This window comes from Lolium rigidum, chromosome 2 (assembly GCF_022539505.1).
Source record: "Lolium rigidum isolate FL_2022 chromosome 2, APGP_CSIRO_Lrig_0.1, whole genome shotgun sequence".
NCBI lineage: Eukaryota > Viridiplantae > Streptophyta > Magnoliopsida > Poales > Poaceae > Lolium > Lolium rigidum.
The window spans coordinates 138,623,742-138,646,822 of NC_061509.1; the positions used below are offsets into that span (position 1 = coordinate 138,623,742).

Genomic DNA, 23,081 nt, shown 5'->3' on the forward strand with positions numbered 1-23,081 from the left:
ACATCGGCGACCCGCAGGACTGCTGCAACCCTTGCAGATCCCGGAATGGAAGTGGGACTCGGTGGGGATGGACTTTATCACCGGTTTGCCCAAATCCAGCAAAGGCAACGATTCTATATGGGTAGTGGTGGATAGATTGACCAAAGTAGCCCATTTCATCGCCGTCAAGACCACCTACCAAGGACCAAAGTTAGCTGAGCTGTACATCTCTAGAATAGTCGCCCTGCACGGAACCCCGAAGTCGATAGTGTCAGATAGAGGATCGCAGTTCACCTCAAGATTCTGGCAGAAAGTGCATGAAGGACTAGGAACCCGTCTGAATTTCAGCACCGCCTATCACCCGCAGACCGATGGACAGACCGAGAGAGTCAACCAGATACTAGAGGACATGTTGAGAGCATGCGTACTGGGAGTACGGATCCAAGTGGGAAGATTGCCTGCCTTACGCAGAATTCTCCTACAACAACAGCTACCAAGCCAGCCTACAGATGGCCCCCTTTGAAGCTTTGTACGGAAGGAAGTGCCGTACCCCCCTGAACTGGTCGGAAGTCGGAGAAAGCCAAGTCTTTGGACCTGATGTTCTTCGTGAAGCCGAAGAGAAAGTGCACAAAATCCGCGAGTACCTCAAGACGGCGCAGTCAAGACAGAAGAGTTATGCTGACAAGAGACGCCGAGAGATGACCTTCGAGATCGGAGATTTTGTCTATCTCAAGGTATCCCCCTGAAAGGAATGCAGCGATTTCAGCTGAAAGGAAAGCTTGCACCCCGATATGTCGGACCCTTCAAAGTTCTGAGTCGCCGAGGCGAAGTATCCTATCAACTGGAGTTACCTGAAGAAATGTCGGCTGTGCACGACGTTTTTCACATCTCACTCCTTCGGAAGTGCCTGGAAGTCCCCGAGAAGACGGAAGTGTTCAAGAACATCGACCACCGTTCGGTGGATATCAACCAAGACCTGACATACCGCGAAGTACCGATTCGCATCTTGGAAGAAGCATACCGAACCACCCGCACCCGAAGCATCAAGTTTACGAAGATACGGTGGAGCAACCATACCGAAGAGGAAGCCACTTGGGAACGAGAGGAAGATATGAAGAAGGAGTACCCAGATCTCTTTAGTACCTAATTTCTTTCAGATCTCGGGACGAGATCTTTTGTAAGGGGGAAGGGTTTGTAACATCCCAAATTTCAAATAAAGGAAGAAGAACAATTTCAATTATCCAAAATTAAGAACCAACAAAAACTTTTACTTTGCATATAGTACCCTGCCTAGGACTTGTGCATTTTGAGTGTTATGCCATGATGTTTGTTACTTAGAATATGTGCTGAACTCCAAAACCCTAGAGTGATCAAGTGATCATCATAAACCAAATTCACCAAAAAGAGAAAGAAGTCAAATATTAGAAAAACCCTAAAAACCCTAACATATGGTTTATATCATTTTTGTAAATTTGATCTTAGACCCATTTGATCTTCACCAATAATTGTGTTATGTTATTAAAGAGTGAATACAACTTTGAGAATCAAAGATTTACTTTTCAAACCAATTTCAAATTTGAAAACATGATCACATATGATAATGGTCATTTCGACTTTTATAGTCTGGTACCTACTTTGAGCCTCTCTATTTCAATTTCTCCAAACCAAACAAATTCAACTCTTGGTATGTCATCCAAGTACTCAACAAGGTGAACAACTTCTGTAAAGATCATCACCCCAAATTCATCAAGGATCAAGAGATAGAAGCATGCCAAGATGAGACTTTGAAACATTTGGAAGATCACCAATTTTTGAAATGTGATCAAACCAGGCCACCACTTGCTCACCACTTGCCTCAGCATTGACCCCTGGACCCTCCCACACCAAGCCCATGCCATAGCACGCCATGGACACGACCAAACATGGCCTAGCCATGGCCATGCCGGCCACGTCGCCCACGACACGCCTCCCTCTCTTTCTCTTCACCATCGCCACGGCCACCATGTCCAACACGTCGCCCAGGATCCCAGGAGATCGCCTGTACCCGCCGTTGGTCGAGGAGACGCCGACAAGCCCCGGACGCCGCGCGCCCAGGACGCCCAGTGTACGCCGCCAACGGCATGGCGACGTCACCCAGTGCACGGACGCGCACGGACACGTCCACGCGGCGCTCGCCAGATCTCGCCGTACCCGACCATATCCGCGCGCCGTAGTACCTCTCTCGCCACGCGGAGCTCGCCGGACACGCTCGCGTCACCCCTAGCGTCTACCGCCGCCGGAGAGGAAGCTTCCTTCCGCCACGGTCGCGGCAGTACACGGACGCGCCCGACCGTCGTACGCCCCCATTTGCCGCGCCGTTGACGCTCTCAGTACCGCCTTGACGTGGTGAACACGACCCCGTCGTCGCTTAGCCCTCTAGCTCACCGGAGACGCCGCGCCCTTGTCGACTTGCCGCAGCACCCACGGCACCCCTCCCGCACCTATAAAAGAAGACCTCCCCTTGATGATCCAAGCACACCACCATGACCACCTCTCACCACCGCTTCGTCTAGCACCAGTAGCCACTCCAATCGTCGCCGGAGCAAGGCCAATCGACGCCTCACCGCCGCGGAAGCCCTGCAGCAATCGCCGGAGAAGGAGGCCGCCCCCGACGACGCCGCTGCTACAGGCTGCTTCGCCGTCGTCTCCAACCTCGTCGAGCACACCGCCCAACCCTAGCCGGAGCCGCGGTAAGCCCCCGACCCCCTACCGCCGCCGTGCCGGTGAACCCATCTCGCCGGAGACGACGATGGCCCGTGCGCCGTCCGATCTCATTCTAATCCAACGATCCACTTTAAAACATACCGTTTCGGCTATTATGAGTCGCCGACGGGTGGAGCCCACCGTCAGGCGGCCCGCGCGTGCACCGATGCGTGGTGGGCTGGCCTTGGGCCGTTTTCAAACGTTTGGGCCCAGTTAGCTTTCCCGCGTAGCCCAGTAATTCAAATTCGATTTATCCAAATCCATTTAATTTCAATACTGGTTCCAACTTTGAAATTCAATAGAATGAAATTGGCTAAACCAAATTTGATGAACTTTATGTTGTTGGAAAGCTAAGAAAAAGATCTAACTAATGCCACTGGCCCCATGGTCAGAATCTTGGTAAAATAAATGTGATAAAAATAACAAGACAGGGACTTTTACATATTCAAATAATTATTAAAAATCAACCAAAATAGATATTAAGTTAATTCCAACTCTAGTAGCTCACATTTGACTTACACTAATTGTTTCTGCAAGAAAATGGTGTGGTCACTTTGCATGATCATACCCTAGTTTAATTAATGGACAATATGGCTAGTTTAGTAAGTGATATTGTCCAAAACTATTATGTAAATCTTATGAAGTATTTTTACTTCATTTAAATCTTTGTCTCAAATGAATTCATGTGATGTTTGGGCCCCTGGTCCCAACTCTCTTATATGAATTACTTGAGATTTAAATCAAATGTAGTGTTATTTAAATAGTATGAGGTGGTCTACCTCATTTAAATCATTTTCTCCAATAATGATGATGAATGGTTGACTTGGGTCAACATAGGATTCATGTATTGCTGTGGAGAAATTAAATCTTAAGAAGATTTCAATGAGAGGAATTTATTCCCCAAACACTATATGAGCATTACTTATCACATATGAATAAGAGGAAATCATTTTCCTCAAGTCACCCACCAATACACTTACTTATTTTATGTGTGTGCTTAGTATAGTCTGTGTGAAGTAATAATGTGTGTAGAATAGCTTTTGAGCTTGTTTGGTGATTATACTTCGTATTCAAATTTAGACGCTAGCACCGGAGATTATCAAGAGGAAGGAGAATTCTACCCTGAAGAAGAAGGAGAAAACCTAGAGAACTATCAAGGCAAGATAATACTCTTGCAAAGTGCAAAGCTCTCCTTGAGCAAGGCACATGATTCTTACCTTTCTTTATACAAGCCTATCTTATGTGTACACCATACAAGTTCTACTTGTTGTGTTTTCCAAAGATGAACTAAAATTGGGATAGAGAACAAAATTACTAGATGAGTAGAGATAGCAAAGCAAAGTAGCACCCCTCATATGTAGTGCTAGTGCTAAAGTACTAAAATTTGACTATATTAGATGGGAGCATGTGAATGGTTGATTTTGAAACCTTGGAATGATGAAGCATTCCATTGAAGAGTTTGAAGTTGAATGTGAACAAGAGAAGATGGTGATTTTTGATAAAAACCTGATATTGGTTTGAATGCGATACCTTTCCAATTTTTGGAGTACCCCCACAATACCTGATTATGGGTAGGGCTTAACCGGAAGTTTATAGATTTTAGTATGAGTTCCCTCTGAACACACATCATAGGGGTTATGCTGAGGCTGCCTCCGTTGTTGAGAAAGGATGTGAATTGAGGTGAAATTGTACGGCCAAGCCCTGTGCAGTTCCCAGGTTAACAGTTGGTTTTCACTGGGGGGGCCAAGCTCATGGGGAGAGGTGCTCATACTAGGATGTGTAAGTGAAAGGTTATGGTTGATGATCCGCGTACCGTGTTACGGTGACTCGGAGTTATTCCGACGGATGAAATCAAATGTTGTGGCACAAGTGTGCAACCTCTGCAGAGTGTAAATCTATTCGAATAGCCGTGTCCACGGTTACGGACGGTTGGAAGGGCCATACGGTTTCCGGTGTCAGATTTTTGAAAGCTTTAGTAAAAATGAATGGTGACTTGGTGACTTTTTGGGTATTGAACCAATGATGTGGGAATGACACTAATGTTCCCACTTAAGTTAGTTAGTACATGATCCAAGCTTGTGAACTAAAATATGGCTTATGCAAGTTAAACTAGAGCTTAGTTTCTTTCATGGGCATTTTACAATAGTATTAGTTTGCAAGTACTTGAAGTACTTACGGCTTTGTCCCCGGCTATTCAAATGGCCGGAGTACGAGGAGGAACAGAACTATCACGAGGATGACCAGCAGGACGCCTACGACAACTAGGGGTTTCTGACGTCAAATGTTGGCCTGTGGACTAGAGAGTCCCGTTATTATTACGCTTCCGCTATGTATGAACTTATGTATGTTGTTGATTGTGAGATCAACTATTTGTGTAATATGAATCATGTGATTCAAGATTGTATGACACTATGGCTTGTAATAAATAATGACTGTGATATTCGACTATTATGCCTCGCAACAACATTATCCTGGGATTGCGATGAATGACATAATAGGCATCTGGACTTAAAAATCCGGGTGTTGACAGTCGGCCCAAAAATGTGAATCTCCTGGTTTCCACAAAACCTGAGACATCGCTTTGGAGCCTACATACTTCCTTCTTAACAAGGTTTGCCATACCCCATCCTCAGTTAAGAACCTAGCCAACCATTTACCTAGTAGGGCATGGTTATTAACCTCTAGATCATGGATACCAAGTCCACCTTGATCTTTGGGACGGCATACGACACTCCATTTGGTCAACCGATATTTTTTCTTCTCACTATCTCCTTGCCAAAAGAATCTAAATCGGAGATATTCCAATCTATGAAGAATTCCTTTCGGCAGTTGGAAGAATGATATCATATATAGTACCATATTCGTGAGTACTGAGTTTATGAGTACCAATCTTCCACCAAGAGATAGTAACTTTCCTTTCCAACTGCTCAGTCTTTTCTGCAATCTTTCCTCGACCATTTTCCATTCAGCTAGGGTAAGTCTCCGATAATGAATCGGAATACGTAAGTAGCTAATTGAAAAAGAGCCAAAACCACAACCGAATAATTCGGCATACTGGTTGGCTTCATCTTGGGCATCACCGAAACAAAACAATTCACTTTTATGGAAATTAATCTTTAGACCCGATAACTGCTCGAAAGCTGATAGGATTAATTTCAAGTTTCTTGCCTTTTCGAGATCATGGTTCATAAAGAGAATTGTGTCATCGGCATATTGCAGAATAGATAGCCCCCTATCAATCAGATGGGGCACCACTCCTTCAATCTGACCATCTAACTTGGCACGCTCTATTAGAATAGCAAGCATATCCGCCACAATGTTGAATAACATTGGGGACAGAGGATCACCTTGTCGTAAACCTTTCTTTGTTTGGAAATATCTACCAACGTCATCATTGACTTTGATGGCGACACTTCCACCAAAGACAAAGTTATTAATTAGAGCGCACCATTCCGTAGAAAAGCCTTTCATTCGAAGTGTTTGTTGGAGGAAAGACCATTTAACTTTATCATAAGCCTTTTCAAAGTCGATTTTGAGTATGACTCCATTCAACTTTTTGCGGTGCATCTCATGTGTCGTCTCATGCAATGTCACGACACCATCAAGGATGTATCGACCTTGCATAAACGCAGTTTGAGTTGGGCGCACTACATGATCAGCTACAGAATTAAGTCTAATAGTCGCCACCTTAGTCCAAATGGACTAGAATTGAGTTGGGATGGACTAGTTGGCGCAACATGGTTACATGGTGCCCTACTCGAGCTGGAGATCCTCATTTTTGCCCTCACGACAGGAGGAAGAGTAGCCAATGTCACATGGCTGAGGAGGGCCACCCTTCAACCATAGGAAGCATACGTAAGATGGTGATAACTATCAAATGTCCACGGTTGATGAATTGCGGGAAACTTATGCATCATGGGATCCGCACGGCATGGGTAGACAGCAAAACTCAGTACCGTCTTTCGTGAGTCCACCATCATCACAATGGTGAAACAGAGGAGAAAAAACGACCAAATCCTTCAAACCTGAGCCACAAACAAGCTTATTTGGACTAATGTCATCAATTGTCCACAATGGACAACCGCCGGGAGATAATGAACTCCAGATGCCGCTCACGAGCACAAGCACCAGTAGGGAAAAGCCTACTCGTGGCGTACTATAATTGATCTCCTCCACTTGGGAGTCATCACATGCTAGCTATTGTCAGTTCTCGCACCACGCGTTGACATGGCCGTTGGGACGAACATATGATGATGTCTCGACAGAGCAAATCCACGAATCATGATGCTTGTTACTCTGTAAAACTAAACCTTGGTGTCTAAAAAAATTTGGACCTTAAAGCACAATTTTCTTATTAGAAAAATTGCATGCATGGCCCTTGTGCCTGGTGTATATAAAATTTCTCAAATTTAGGCTATGGGCCTTGTTCCCTATGTGGTTATCGAATTTGAAATTTGAGCATGGTCCACCGATCACGTGATCAGTAAATCTTGGACATGCACAACGCAACATCGCCAGAGCTTGTGCCATTGGCATTCGTCGGAGCTGGCTGGCTCTATTGACCTTAGTCAGTGCCGATGAGCACCGTTAAGACGAATGAGCCGGAGAAACTTTTTTCTTCCGACTAACGAGAGTCCACTCAGCCGTGCAGAAAACCACATCAAGGGAGAACGTCAACGTCGGCAAGATGGTAGCTTGATGGAACTAGCGGAATTGCAAAAGCTCACCGGCGACAAAGCCAACTCCCGCGCAACCCACAGTTGCAACTTCCTTTTATGTTCTATCTTGGTCTTCCTTAGGTTCAGGTCTCGCTGGTGCAGCTTGACGGTGTCTGACCCACACACTCCAGGGTTCTTTCTGACCCACACGCCTCCGGCGAGTCACCGACATCATCCTCATCGAACGAGCTGTCCGAAACACCCCACAACTTACCTAAAGGAGGCACTCCAGCCTCAGCGGGTGGAGTCGCCCTCGCCATATAATATGTGTGCGCTTTCTTAGTTTGTTTGTGGAAACAGTTTTCGGTCCACCACCACTATCGCTGTATGCAGAGGCTATGGCTCCTTCCCCATCACGAAAAAAAGCTATAGATGTATGCCCAAGCTTGTCCTTGACAACAGTCAATTATCGATAACCTTCACTATTACAAATATGCTTATCTGTCATGACAAACTTCTATCACTGAAGAGCGGTATTCCACAAATTAAGTGAGATGGCGCCGTGTAGGATTACACGTTTGGCCTCGTAAGCATCCCGTTATCCTGAAATGGCGTCGTTTATGTGATGAACCTAATCTGTCATAAATGGATGATCCGTTAAAACACCATTTGTACTAACTGGGTGGACCAATAATATTTTTTTCAGGTTTTGTTGCGAAACTTCAACTGTCATAACTACAACCCACATGAAGGCTCCATTTTGGCCTAATTCCATCAGTGGCAGAGGACGAACCAAACTTATGGTATAGCATGATCGATAGCACACATCAGTGAGAAAAATATTAAATCGATGCATTGTACACACTAAAACATGGAACCACCCTAATTTATGAGGCTTTTTACGGTAGGGACAAGCAAATGTCAACTGTCCAGTTAGCAAAATCGGATGGTCTACATTGATCAATATTTATTGACCAATGGAGTAGTATTTTTCCACCTAAGGGCAAATTTGGTACATCAAAAAACACATCCGGGGTTGCCAGATTAAATCGATAGAGTATCTTTGGAATATCAAGTTGATAGGGAAAACACTTGCACTACCGTGGAAACAAATGAAATGGGTTTCCAATGCTAATTTGTTTTCACTTTACCCGCTGGCATGCTGCAAAACTGCGGGCGTGAGTGTGCACAGGCCACAATCCTTGTTGATCTCACTGCCAAAGCTCTAGCCAAATGCAGCTAGCCACACCTTTTTTTTCATTTTTTTGAAACAGAGAAATAAAAGGGTTTGCCTCGTCTCATTATTTATGAAGAATAGAGTTGTTTGGTTTATTATCCAAAAATACTGACGAAAACCGTTATAAAATATACCAATATGGTCATGTCACATGACCATATGCATTGTGCATCTGGACCAACGTGGCGGCCCACATGTAACACACACATTATCTAAAAGAAAGACCGCCGTCGAGGTTGCCATTGGTCATCATGTTCATCTCTGGGGCAGTTAGCGTGTTCAGGATTAGGTGTCAGCTGCCAAATGCCTACTAAAACTAATGACTAAATCAACTTGTTGTAGTGAAACTAATGAAGGCTTCAGTGAAGCACGAGCAGCTGCCCGGGGGTTGCCGGACTGAAGCTCCACCACTGATCGTCATCACTCCTCCATGAGCCAGCGACTCCGACTTCACCTTCAATGACTCTCGACGAAGCCGTCGCCGCAACGGATGTCGGCACCCCAAACAGATGATCCACAACTAGATTTGAGTAAAAGGCAACTTCAACTTCATCGAAGAGGTTCATGAGAAAAGTTGTAGAACTTGCATCGGTGAAATCCACACAGTTGTCGAGGATCCATGCACTAGTACAACTTATTAGGTGGCAGAATTGACAATGTGCCGCCCCACAACCCCATCGCTCCGACCTAACCATTTACCGGAGGTCACTTCACATGAACCCAAAAGACACTCATGATAACCAGTGACAAAGGACATGCCGCCACTCAGATTAGCTCACCATCGTTATCGTTTCCACACAGATAGCAATCTTTTTTTACATACAACACAAAAAAGAAATATTTTTCATGAAAGGACTTTGTGAGCAAATAGAACATCGAGATGTATAAGTGACATTATTTATCGATTTTTTTTAAAATTTTTAAAACACGATAAAAAAATCATTTCAAAAAACAGGAACTATGCTCGTGCAGTCGTGGTGCGTGCAAAAACGCCTCATCCAGTATAGTGCGTTTACTAAATTTGATATGTTTCCTTTTATGTACAACACGTGGGTTGCCTCTAATCATGCATGGATCAAATATGCTTAAAAACTGAAGGCAAAAAAAGGCAAAGGGCGAATTGCCCAGAATACCCATGTTAATACTATTGGCCCATAGGACAAGTAAATTGCACCGTAAAAGACTAATTTATAGATGAATTAATAAAGTTGTTAGCGATATAAGTGATTAGTAGCGTTAGGCATAGTTTTTTTATAGGGAGCGTCTAGAGATCAGTCGCATGAGATTTAATAAGTCTCAGTTGGTGACATCAGTAGCTTATTAAGCCGTGTATTACTTTAGTTTTAACGTTCAGTTTTGCGTTCGCATTTTTCACTAGGAAATATTATCTGTGTAACTATTTAAGACATAAGAAAAATCTTAGTAGTAATTTACGTGTAATTGGAAAAGATTCAGTTGCAACTCACGTGTAAGTGGAAATTCTTAGTTACGACACATGCGTAACTGGAAAAATCTATGTTGCAACCCACATGTACGTGGAAATTATTAGTTACAACATATGCGCACTGGAAAAATCTCAGTTGCAACGCTCATGCAATTAAAAAAAAATCAGTTGCAACCCACATGTAAGTGGAAATTCTTAGTTGCGACGCATGCGTAACTAGAAAAATCTCAGTTACAACTCATATGGATGTGGAAATTCTTAGTTGCAACATATGCATAACTGGAAAAATCTCAATTGCAGCGCTTACGTAATTGAAAAAAAAAATCAATTGCAACTCACATGTAACCGAAAAAATCTCAGTTGCAACCCACATGCAATATGTCGTTTGCAACACACGCGGAACTAGAATGCGCGGCGTAAGCGCTCCCATGGGAGAGAGAAAGATACCTTGTGATAGGAACCGCCACCACGAGCCCACTCCGCGAGGCCTGCAAAAAACAAGTCAGCCCGCTTACGCGTCGGGTCAACAACAACACAAACACACACAAACAGCCCAAAAGTCGGACACGAATCTATAAGCACAAAATACGAATCTTCAAGTGTTCAACTTAAACTTATTAAGTATCAGGCGCCTGATTTCTAGCAAATCCGTTTTTTTATACCAGTGTTAAGCCTACTGTTTGTGGTCCTCCATGCATTACTCGCTCGATTGCACATAACTAGGACGGGGTAGTGTTCATGGTATCTCGGGTCTATGTTTCTTGCTACCAGATGTTGCAAGCAAGAAGTAGGTATTTGTGTAGAGATCAAGGTATGGAGGACGCCACACCTTGCCATATTGGCTCCTAAGCCACCGAGTTCCATTTTGTTCTCTATAATTATTGTACTCATAATCAAAAATTTCACTTATGCTTGCTTAAAATTTCTAGGAAGTTACTGTCTCGTGCAGTTGAAAGTGATGCCTGAGCTGTAAAAGACAAACTACTAATTAGTCTGGTGCGCCGTTATGTCAAATGTAAATTTGGGTCAAATAATTTCCAACAAAGACACTTTTGATCTTCTACACTTTGGGTATCAGGCGTATATATGAAGGACTTGGTGGCCCATGCAGGAGAATGAACTCAAGCTACAAGCAACACAATAGAGATGCAGCCCTAACATATTGAGGAGCATCGTTTCCATCTAGCTTACATCTTATCTCGGTTAGATCCACTATAACATGTAATCTTCGAGATAATATAGAGAACAAGGCGTGGGTATGGCTTTTTTACCCACCACCAGGCCCTGAGCATTGGTACATCACATCTTTCTTTTTTTCCTTTCATACCTCCAAAGTGTGATGATAGTGTCCCATTGTTGCCTACCATGACACAAGTATATATACCCATCATGCAAGCATTTTGTGACTGGCAGATCGTCATCAATATAGCTTGAAAAATATGTTGAAGATGGGTGTGTGATCACACTTGGAGGGAAATAACATCACTTATAATAAACATCAAAATTATGTGGATTCTTCTACTTTTGTAAGCATACAATTTAATTTAATTTGATTCCATATCGAGCGAGCACATCAAGAGCCAGCGCTACCAAATGATAACTTTTGCAATAGTAGTTTGCAGAAGAGAAATAACTGTACAATTTACCAAATGGTACTCTAGAACCCTTTGCATCGACAAATGTATAAAATTATACTAGCCTAGTAGTCCCTTGCTCCACCAATGAGGTATCCCGTGTATTTTGCAGTTGAATTTCTCCACTATTTGCCTCAATAGTTGGTGAATTTGTTGCATATACAGTTGTTCTGCGTCTCCTAGCCTTTTCAGCCCAGGCGGCAAGGCCTTCGGTCACATTGTCATCAAATACAGATTTCTTGAATGAATTTCCCATCTTCAATAATAAGGAGATGAAATTAGAATACAATTTTACATTAACATGTAGTAGTTAGACCATGTTAATAGGTATCTATATTGTGGCATTAGATTGCGAAAACGAACTTTGTATTGCTCAACTGTTAGCTATTTATAAGTAAAATTAAAGTGAGTTCTAATGAAATCCCAACAAAAAGGCTAATATATTATCCCTTTCTCTAGGTGAACTCACATGAGAGACGATGGCGTAAAGCGGTAGGGTGATGTATCCACAAAGAAGCTGGCTAAGGACACTGGAAGAAGAAGAGCAATGATTACATTCTCAATATGTGTTAATATGACATTGCAGTGTAGTGATTTTTCTTGTACCTTATGACAACTCGAGTAATAGCGTATGCTTGGTTTCCCATGATGCACGATTTGAAGCCATACGTTACCTGCAAGGTTCATGATTGTGCGAGTTAGCTCTACTTGTACTTATTATATTATGATTTGGGACTATCAACTATGGAACATATAGTCCATACAAGTGCATCATTAATACGATAGATAAACTAGAAGTCAATTTGGGCTGACGATCGACCAATTAACTTGTTCTTACCAAGAGCCAAAAGAAAAATGCAATTTCAAATGCATTTTGGAATAGGACGATGTGGATCAACAAGAGGACTATTTTAGGCCGACGGAACCAAAAGAAATCATCTGAAGGTGATACTACTAAATTCCCTCGGACCGCAGTGTGCTTTTGCGCAACCTCATAAGCCAATTCTGTGATAATGTGCTCCATCTTACTTCCTACCACAAGTAGCATCTGCCAAAAAAATATGCATAAATTCATGTCATGATTGATTTTGGCAACTTTTCAGGGCCATCAAATTATGCAGAAGTCTCGTCTCACATAAAAGTATAAATTAAAGCTCTGAAACATGCATATATATGGAGTAAATTTTGTCTTCATAAATTTTTTTCTTGATGTATATCATGGTTACTTACGATGAATGGAACCAACGATATCCAAATGTAGACATACCATCCTACAATAACAGCAACAAAAGTGTGAAGTATGTTTCACATAAAGCAACAAATACTATCTAGTGGACTACCCAAACGCATATGTATATAGAAAGAACTTGATCATGTTGGTGGGTTATAACGTAAGACTGCTAGTGATACATACCTTGAACATTCAACAATAAGAATATCATAAGCATAGCCCAAAGGTACCAGCTGCATTAGAAAGACATGAACGCTAGTTAGCAATCTTCTGTATTGATAAATGCCATGCATTTGTAATAGTAGAATTGATTATTTACCTGATACCAACGACTTTTTTGAAATCAACCTCCAATGCTCTAATCATGTAATTGTAAAACTTGAACTTTGGGTTTCCACTACAGTGTTTCTGTGAACACAGGGAAGAAATACATATCAATTTCTTCCACTAAAATGGCATACACGAAAGCATGCATATAAGTGACCTGTGTTTGTAACAATGATTACCATGATGAAACCAAGTCGCATTACTGTGTAGTCCTCCTCGGTGACGGATCCATAGAATTGTTTGAAGAAGGAGCGCTAAGATGATGATGACTTTATCTTATTTCCCAATTACAGTCAAGAAAAAAGATGCAAAATGGATTTTGTAGGGACAATTAAAACACAGAATAGAAAAAAAGTACCATCCAGCCAACTGTCCTCCACCGTTTTCTATGACCTCTAAAGTGGTCTTGAATAAATTTGAATTCTTGAACATGCTTGATCATTTGAGAGGCTGCAGCAAGTTACGGCCCAGCATTCATAAGCAGAAAAAATATGACATATAATTTCATCTTGAGGAAAAGCTGTGAACTCATCACACGCTAAATTAAACCGAGAAGTGTGTGTGTATCTTACCATCAGCATCGTTTTCTTGGATTTTGGTCTCCCAATGTCGCCAATTTCTCGTCTAGAATGACAGGTAAATTAACAACATTTTTAGGAAAAGTAGGATAGATTAATTACTTGTTACTACTAGAAACGAACATCTAGTTTGAGCTTTGGTTGGTACCTGCGCCATTCCCAGAAGAACAGTAATGGCACTAAGAACGAAATGAGTGACCGCCAGAACGAAGATAAATATGTGTAGCTGGTGAATAGCTTCAGCCGAGAGTAATGGAACCTTGCCCTAATTGCCAAATGGCACCAAACGAATCGGTAGAAAAGAATACAGTTGAAAGGACACAGAAAACAAAAGGTGCAGGTAGCAAAGACCAAAGTATAGTTCCGTTCTGTCCAAGGACATGTAATAAAGTAGGCCATGAATTAGCAGCTATGGGTGGAGTCAGTACCAGGCGATGTATATGCAAGCGAGTACCAGACGATGTATATGCCAAAATAATCAGACTATGCCTCGTCTCCGTTGTGTGGAGTCAGTACGAGACGATGTATATGCGCTGAACCGAGGTACAATTCAGCCTTCTCCGCTGCTCGGTATGCCGGTGCTGCCAGGGTCACCAGTTTCAAAATCAGCGTCGGTGTCTTCAGCTGCCCAGGCAGATGGGCCAGTCGTCGCTGCGCGGGCAGCAGACTCTACTCCCTCGCGTGAGCAGCAAGTAGCACGGCCGGTGCCTCGCCGGTGCTTCACGCGCTGCTGACGCCCAATCCGGACCGGCCCAAGGCCCGTCGGGCAACACTGCTGGGCCACAGGCCCATAGGTGGCGGTCGGTCGGTTCCTGTGCGCGAGGCGGGGCATCGTGTGTCGCCTATGGCGTCACCACCGTGCTCTGGTGGTGGGCCGGATTTCGCGTCGCTGGGGACGGCCTTGGCGTCCACGTCTTCAGGCCAGGGTAAGGAGGGGTCGTCACCGCCATCACCCTCTCCTTCGTCTCGGTCGTCGACGCCTTCAGTTCAAACGGAGGGGGTGCCTCCGTCTCGTCCTCCGCCTTCACGCCTTCTCCCTACTCCAATGGTGGAGGTTAGGCGGAGTGGGCGGAGTGGGCGGCATACGGTGAGGATGGGTGGGGTGTCACGGACGAGGATATGATGCAGCAGGCGATGCGTCGTAAAGCCGTCAAGAACGACTCAGATGTTATGTCTAGCTCCTCCACTTCTTTAACTACTTTCTAGATTCTAAAATTTCATCTAATTTGAGTAGAGTAGGGATTTCTTTGGGTCACCGTCCTAAGGATATTTTGGTTTCGGCTAATGTCTTCAGGCATTTGGAACATGAGGGTATATCGCTTGTTCCAAAAGCTTCGACTGGAGGAGGAGGAAGGTGATGTCATCTCAAATGGTCACCTTCTTTCGGCTCTAGTATGTAGTATTTTAGAGGTGGACTTGAAGCTTCATTCATTTTTTGATCTCAAAACTTCTCAATGTAATTCCAAGTCTTCAATTGAAAAAATGAAAAGACGCAGGGGTGGAATGACTACAAAATCTAAAATAGTTTCCAAATGAATGACATGCTTAGAAATAGCAGAGGTCTTGGTAATTTGGCTAAACATTCTCATATTGCCGATTGTTGTAAGGACTATAATTTAGATTTTATAGCTATTTCTGAGGCTTGTAGACGAGATTACTCTCGAAGCCTTCTAAACCGGTTATACCGGAGGTTTAGACTTTGAGTGGTTTGCTCGGCCTCCTCGTGGTAGGTCTGGCGGCTTGCTTGTCGGAGTTCGATCGGATAATATGGAAGTCTTGGCTAGTTTGATGGCGAGTACCATATTAAACTCACTATTTGGAACAGAGGTGATGATTTCATTTGGAGTCTGGTCGCCGTTTATGGAGCATCTCAGGACGAGTTTAAGGCCGACTTTTTATGTGAATTGGTTAATCTTGTAAAGGATAATCTACATCCAAATCTTATTGGGAGAATTTAAATTTATTGAGATTCCAACACGAGAAAAGTCAGGATCATTTTGATAGTCATTGGCCTTTCTTGTATAATGCTGTTATTGACAGTCTAGACTTGAGAGAGGTTTTGATGGTTGGTCGATAGTTTACATGGCCTACAGTTTACCTGACCCAACATACGAAAAACTAGACCTTGCATTGATGGACACTGACTGGGAAGATATATACCCGCTGGTGTTTGTACGCGCTCTGGAACGTATTGAAAGACTGTCTGATCATGCTCCCATACTTTTGACTACTGGAAATCCTAGACCTCCGTCTAAACGTCCTTTCAAGTTTAAACTTGGATAGCTATAGCGGGATGGTTTTCAAAATATGGTCAAGACTGTGTGGGAAAAACCGGTCCCCTGGTAATACCCCCATATTAAGGTGGAATAATAAGATGTGTGCCTTATGCAAACACCTTTCTAGCTAAGCTAGCCATACAACCGATATTCTTAAAAAAGAGAAGCTTCGCTTATCAGCCGTCATTGACAAGTTGGAGGCTTGCGCTGAAGTAAGACCGCTATCAAGTCAGGAGATCGAGTTAAAAAGCCAGTCCAACGCAATTAGCGAGTCTTCTTCGCGAGGAGGAGTTGAAAATGGTATCAACGTTCAAAGGCTCAATTTACCTTAGAAGGATATTCGAATACGAGATATTTTCATGGGATTGTCAATGACCATCACAGGAAAAAAACATATACAGTCTCTGGTACATGATGAGGTGTTGATTGAAGTCCATGAGAAGCTCAAATCGTATATTGCAAATTATAATAAGATCTATTTGGATCTCCTGAGGAGAGTTCTTTCTCTCTCGATGAGACTCAATTAGCCGACATACCCCAGGTGTCCATTGTGGAAAATAATTTATTGGCAGCTCCTTACTCCAAGGAGGAAGTCAATAAAGTTATTTTCCTAATGGAACACAACAAAACCCCAAGACCGGATGGTTTCCCACCAGAGTTTTATCAGACCTTTTGGGGGATTATCAAGGTGGACCTTCTACAGATGTTTGGTGTTTTACAGAATTATTTCATCTAAATTTCGATGAGGTTATCTTGTTACCAAAGGTTAATGAGGCAGAAACAATTCAACAATATAGACCTATCTCTTAAACGTTAGTTCCAAGATTTTCACCAAAATGACCACCATTAGACTTAATACGGTGGCCGGTCATGTGGTGCAGCTGTCACAGACCGCCTTCATGCAAGCACGCAATATCCTGGATGGGGTAGTCATTTTGCATGAAGAGGTGCATGAGTTGCACACTAAAAAGTTGAATGGGGTAATTTTAAAATTAGATTTTGAGAAAGCTTATGATAAAGTTAAATGGTCTTTTCTTCAGCAGACACCGAGTGGTGTTCTTTGGTCAATGATTTTGTGTCTGGGGTAGTGTTCCGATCCGTGTCAATGATGCCACTGGTCGGTACTTTCAGACAAGAAAAGGTTTACGCCAAGTCGACCCATTATCACCATTGCTATTTAACATTGTGTCTGATATGCTTGCCATTTTGATCGAATGCGCAAAGTCTGATGGTCAAATTGAAGGAGTGATTCCACATTTTGTTGATGGTGGTTTATCAATCTTTCAATACGTCGATGATACAATTTTATTTATAGAACATGACCTTAAAAAAGCTCGAAATCTCAAGTTAACCTTGGCAGCTTTTGAGCAATTGTCGGGTCTCAAAATCAACTTCCATAAAGGGTCTCAAAATCAACTTCCATAAAAGCGAATTGTTTTGCATCAGTGAAGCCCAGGATGCAGTAGCCTCCTACGCGGAGCTGTTTGGATGTGGGCAAGACCAGTTTCCTATTCAATAGTTGGGGATCCCGATTCATTATCGGTGCTTAACAATTGCTGAATGAAAATTGGTGGATGAAAGACTAAAGAAACGCCTTAGCAGTTGGAAAGGTAAGTTGTTGTACCTAGGAGGAAGACTGGTGCTCATTAACTCAGTACTCACTAATATGATATCCTTCTTTCTATTGCCAAAGGCTACACAAGTTCAATTATTATCAATCTAGATTCTATTGGCAAGGCGACGGTGAGAAAAGGAAATATCGACTGGTTAAATGGAGTGTGGTGTGCCATCCCAAAGATCAGGGTGGTCTGGGTGTTCATGACTTTGAGGTAAAAAAACTCATCCTTACTAGGTAAATGGCTTTTTAAACTGCTTACCAAAGATGGGTATGGTAAACTCTTCTTAAGAGAAAGTACATCGGAGAGAAAGCGCTATCACAAATCCTTTGGAAATCTAGGGATTCGCATTTCTGGGTCGGCTTTATGGTTATGAAGAAGTTTTTCTTCTAATATGGTACGTTTTCGATAAAAGATGGATCGTAGATACGTTTCTATGAGGACTCATGGTTAGGGAATGGTCCTCTTCGGAAACAATATCTGGCGTTGTATAGTATTGTGGGTCGCAAAAGTGATACCATTGGTCATAAGCTACTTGCATGGAATGCCTCACTTCAACGTTTGGAATCCATTCAACTTTCGCAAGGTTGAGATAAATTTCGTTGGAACTTACATCCCAATGGGACGCTATATGGTCGCTATATAATGCGATTATCCAATCTGATATACCAGTTGATAATAACAAAAAAATCTGGAAGATAAAAATACCACTCAAAACAAAGATTTTTGGCTCATATTTACGTCGTGGGGTAATCCTAACCAAAGATAATTTTGTTAAGCGTAATTGGCATGAAAGTAGTATGTGTGTTTTCTCACTAGAATGAGATGATAAACCACTTGTTCTTCCAATGCCGCTTTGCCAGATCTATATGGTCAGTCATCTAAGTAGCTTCTAAACTGTATCCTTCGATTAGTGTCGCGAATATCTTTGATAATTGGCTTCATGGTATTGATCTCAGATTTAGAACGCTGATTAGGGTGGAAGCGTTTGTTGTTGTATGGTCGCTATAAAGGTGTAGAAATGACATGATTTTTAATGATAAAAAATATTCTCTCTTACAGGTTATCTAGATGTACCGGTATTCTCCATTTGTGGTCACCTCTGCATCGGATGGAGAATCGCGCCCTCTTTACGGAGGTCTGTACACGGTTTGAGGCTACGGTGAGGGTTAATTTTTCCCTACATAGGTGGCAACATAATCTACGGATTGGTCCTCCACCTTCCCCTTAGGCGATCTACAATTTCTCATGCTTGATGTGTATTTCGTCTTTTTACTTTAGTATTTGTGGTATCTCGAGATATTGGAGCATCTTAGAGCATCTCCAGTCGCGTCCCCCAAACCGTCCCCCAAACCGCGCCGGATTGAGCGTTTGGGGGACGTGTTTTGCTCGTGCCGCGTTTGGGGGACGTCGCTCCCCAGCCGCGTCCCCAAACGCCGCCCCCAAATGAATATTTGTGCAGGAAAATAAAGGTTTTCATTCAATTTTGATTATATATTACAAAGTTTGAATGAAAACGGCTAGATTTCATCTAAACCTAGGCTACTGACCGCCCGGCGGCGCGTTCGACGGCCCCGCCCGTCGTCGTCGCCTCCCCTACGCCGCAGCTCCTCCTGCGCGCGCCTCCTCTCCTTGCGTTCGGCGGTGGCCGGACGGTGCCGCTCCCGCCGATAGTCCTCCTCCGCCCTCCCCTGCTGGGCCGGCGGGAGGGAGAGCTCGATGGCGCGACGAATCTCCGCCTCTTCGCGGGCACGGGCGTCGTCCCGGAGCTTCTTCTCCGACTCGAAGGACTCGACGAGGGCGCGTTGCTGATCGGCCGTCTCGTCCGGGTGCGGGCGTCGTCGTCGGACCAGTCGAACTCGTCGTCGTCGTCGTCGTCGTCCTCCACCTCGGTCTCCTCCGCCTCGGCCTCCTCCTCCATTGGCGCCTCCTCCTCCACATCTGTTGGCGCCTCCATCATCGCCGCCGCATACGCGTCGGCCGCCGCCAACTGCTCCGCCCGCCTCCCCCATAGCGCCGTAAGCGCCGACTCCCGCTGTCGACGCTCCTCCGCCGTCGCCTGCTGCTGGAGCTCGATCGACTCACGCCGCCGGCGCTCGATCGAGTCACGCCGTTCACGGAACAGCGCCTGCCGCTCATCGCGCTGGCGCCGGTGCTCGTCAGCCCATCGCTGCTCCATCTCCTCCCGGTACCGGCGCCGTCGCGCCTCTTGTCCCGTCGAGGCGTCGAACGCCGCAACGGTGTCGCACTGCTGCTCCTGCCACGCTGCTGCCGCCGCGGCCTCCTCAGCGGCGGAGGCAGGGGCGGAGAACGCCGCAAGATCCGCCGCCTGCTGCGCCTCACGCCGCTGGCGGGTCTCCTCCTCGAGTGCCTCCTCGAGTGCCGCACGCCGCAGCCGGCTCGTCAATGGAGGAGACGGCGGTGGAGGGAAGTGGCCATCGCCGGGGCGGTTCGCCATTGCCACTGGTGATGGAGGAGACGGCTGTGGAGCGACGAGGGCTGTGTTTGTTGCCGGCGGGGTGTGGTGGCTACCATTGATGAGCCGGGAGACCTTTTATAGACGCCGGTGTCGGGAAGAAAGCGCGGGAACAGACGAGAAGAGGCGGGAAGATCGCGCGGGAACGGGCGGTGGCGTGCGAACGCCGGCGACGCGTGGAGGCCGCGCAGCACCGACGAGACGTCTCGCCTGCCCCTCCGTCGCCATTAAGGCAAAGATGCCGCCGTGTGTCACTCGCGCGCGAATAACTTCCGTCGCGAGGTAGGCGACGGTTAGGTTAAAATTAACCGTGCCGCCGACGCGTCGGCCCCGCCACTCCCCGCCTCGCTTTCGTTGTGTCCGGCGTCCCCGGAGCGTCCCCTGTGGGACGGGGACGGGCTCGGGCGCCGGACACCGTATCGGGGCGCGCCGGACAAAAAAGGGCTTTGGGGGACGCGGCTGGAACGCTTTTTTTGTCCGGCGCGCCCCAAATCGTTTTGGGGGACGGTTTGGGGGACGCGACTGGAGATGCTCTTAGTTATGCAGAGACCAGTTATAATTGCTTGATTGAGTAATAATGTTCATTATCGGAAAAAAAAATGCAAGAGTTAGCTTAGCCAGTTTAATGGAATAGGTAGATGTGTTCCAGTTAAAAAAAAGAAAAAAAAAACACGCTTGGCGCCGATTAAGCTGTACCGGTACCTTTTCCATGCAGTAGCCTTCGGAGTCGCCTCCTCCTCCAGCCAGGAGCCGCCTCGTCCCCGCGAACACGGCGTCGCCGAGGTGCTCGGTCTTGTGCGACGCGCGCGGCGGCGGCTTGCAGGGCAGCAGGTGGCGCATGATGTCTGGGTTTACGCACCACCTCCCCATGGGGCCCTGCAGCACGTTGAGCAGCAGGGAGATGAACCCCAGCAGCATGAGCTCCTCCTTCACCTTGAGCAGGGCCTCGTACAGTGGCTTCTTTCGGCTCCTCATCAGCCTCTGCGTGCGAATCAACAGTCAGCTGGTGATCAGCCGACTGGACGACAGAAGCTAGCTGCAGCTCCATGGCCATGTGTCCCATTGCTGCAGGACGGAAGTACTCACGCATGTACCTTGCCTAGGCGATGGAGCAATCGCTCGAAGATCAGGGAGATGATGACGATGATGGAGCAGACGGCGGCGACGATCCATGTCGGCGTGAACTCCAGCGGCCTTGCTTTCCCTCCTCCCCCGGCCATGGCGGCACAAGGGTCAAGATCACACCTCTATCCTTTTAGTTATTCGTCAACTGAGTCAACAGGGGCCGGCGTACATCCGAATGAAATGGCAAGCAGCTGTTCCTGAATCTCTATTGACTTATATAAGGCGAATTAACTGACATGGTCCTCAACAAACATATTGAGGTCTTATTTTTCTGCTCATAATGGTCTTACGGATTGACTTGGCACGCTAACCTAGACATAGAAAAAAGGAGCAATAACCCGTTAGCTTCCTGGATAGTTCCACTGGCATGTGCCATGTGAGTCCATACTACTATCCCTCAACTGGAAACCTGGAATTCATATAGTAGCCCAGTTTGGGATGATTGGTATGATGCCCATGTATGATCCCAACCTTTGTATTACTACCAAATTTGGTAACTTTGATTTGATTTGATCTTTGTTTGGTTAGTTTGTTGCCAAAAAAATGTGGTGCCATAATATGCGGGTTCGTGTAGGTTGCATGCATGAATGTTTACCTTTTGCCGTCACAACCTGTCATATGTCATCGAACTGGTTGCACCCTTACTGAAAAACAGTGGTGCCCGGCCATTGTCCGTATGGGCAAAAGGTTGCTGCCAAATTTTGGTAAGGTTCCACGTTCAATTGTTCACTGATACCTAACCTTAGCAAAACATGGCCGATTCAACAGGCAAGCAAATTGGTGACCAAACAATCTTATATACTCCAAGAGTCCAACTAGCTAGCCCAGGTGCTACTGGTGAAAAGCAGATCTCGTCGAATGATGTGAACTAGATATTTTTGAAGTTCCTTAAAATAATGTTTCGTCCCGTTATATTAATATATGGGAACCTCTTTGAAGTTCAGGATAGTCTAAGCCTAGCGCTTATCTTAGCTTCTTTTGCTGACAGGTTGCATTATTTCAGCTTAATCTCTAAGTAAAAGGTACGACATGATCACATTCGCAACTATAGTACAATTAACTTTTCAAAAAAAAAAACTATAGTACAATTAATACACTTGTTTTCAAATGCGATCTGGGACGCGGCGTCTACAAAATTCAAAGTCACCGGGGAGACTGGAAATTGGGACTCTCAAACAGTCAAACGTTTGGTAATTTGCCTGCACAAGCGTTCAGTTCTAAGAAAATAAGATGTTGCTACGAAATATCCAGATATATTGACCAGACTAGCACGTCCTTAATCTTTTCTGTAGCTTCAAGCCTTGAACTAAGGAAGGCTTTATCTACGACCAAACATTTTTTTTGAAAGATCCAGCAAATATTGGATTTCGATGTATTAGCAGAGGAAAACTCGTACAACAGACTGTACAGCGCGTCGGTGTCGCCTAGACGAAATTAGTCTGGAAACAAGAAGAAAATGGAAAGGAAATGAATTTTTTTAGGGCAACGGGCCAACCACCATCGTGGCACTGTTTCGCCACCTCTGCAAGCACAACCACATCCCCTGCCTCATATGGGGATGGTCGAAGCTTGTTCCGAGGCCGCCGCCTCAGCGCCCAACCACCGTCCGGGGCCGCCACCCCGTTGCCCTCCGACCTTGCCGGCGAAGCCACGCTGCCCGACAGCCGAGACTCCCACGGAGCACCAAGGACTTCAAGGCGGTGTCTTCAAGAAGATAGCGACGAGGGCGCCGCCACCGCCCACTCCAACGGAGATTGG

At 45.1% G+C, this 23,081-nt stretch overlaps 1 protein-coding gene across 1 annotated transcript; it reads right to left on the bottom strand.

Annotated features, from left to right (window-relative positions):
- Positions 1-11,719: 11,719 nt before the first annotated feature.
- On the bottom strand, positions 11,720-21,456 carry LOC124687329 (MLO-like protein 1). Its single transcript, XM_047221123.1, has 13 exons — positions 21,293-21,456; positions 20,901-21,179; positions 13,979-14,095; positions 13,825-13,876; positions 13,611-13,702; positions 13,432-13,506; positions 13,245-13,333; positions 13,109-13,158; positions 12,925-12,965; positions 12,533-12,742; positions 12,301-12,368; positions 12,164-12,224; positions 11,720-11,950 (listed from the first exon to the last, which is right to left on the bottom strand). Exons 1-13 carry the CDS (start codon positions 21,416-21,418, stop codon positions 11,750-11,752), a joined length of 1,461 nt encoding a protein of 486 aa, XP_047077079.1. The 5' UTR covers positions 21,419-21,456; the 3' UTR covers positions 11,720-11,749.
- Between the last annotated feature and the right edge of the window lie 1,625 nt (positions 21,457-23,081).

Excerpts from the sequence above, each read along its gene's own strand:
- LOC124687329 (XM_047221123.1), bottom strand. The coding sequence starts at position 21,418 with ATGGCCGGGGGAGGAGGGAAAGCAAGGCCGCTGGAGTTCACGCCGACA. Across the intron at positions 12,743-12,924 it reads TATCGTTGGTTCCATTCATC|ATGCTACTTGTGGTAGGAAG; the intron begins GTAAGTAACCAT and ends TTTTTTTGGCAG. Across the intron at positions 11,951-12,163 it reads TTTACGCCATCGTCTCTCAT|ATGGGAAATTCATTCAAGAA; the intron begins GTGAGTTCACCT and ends TTATTATTGAAG.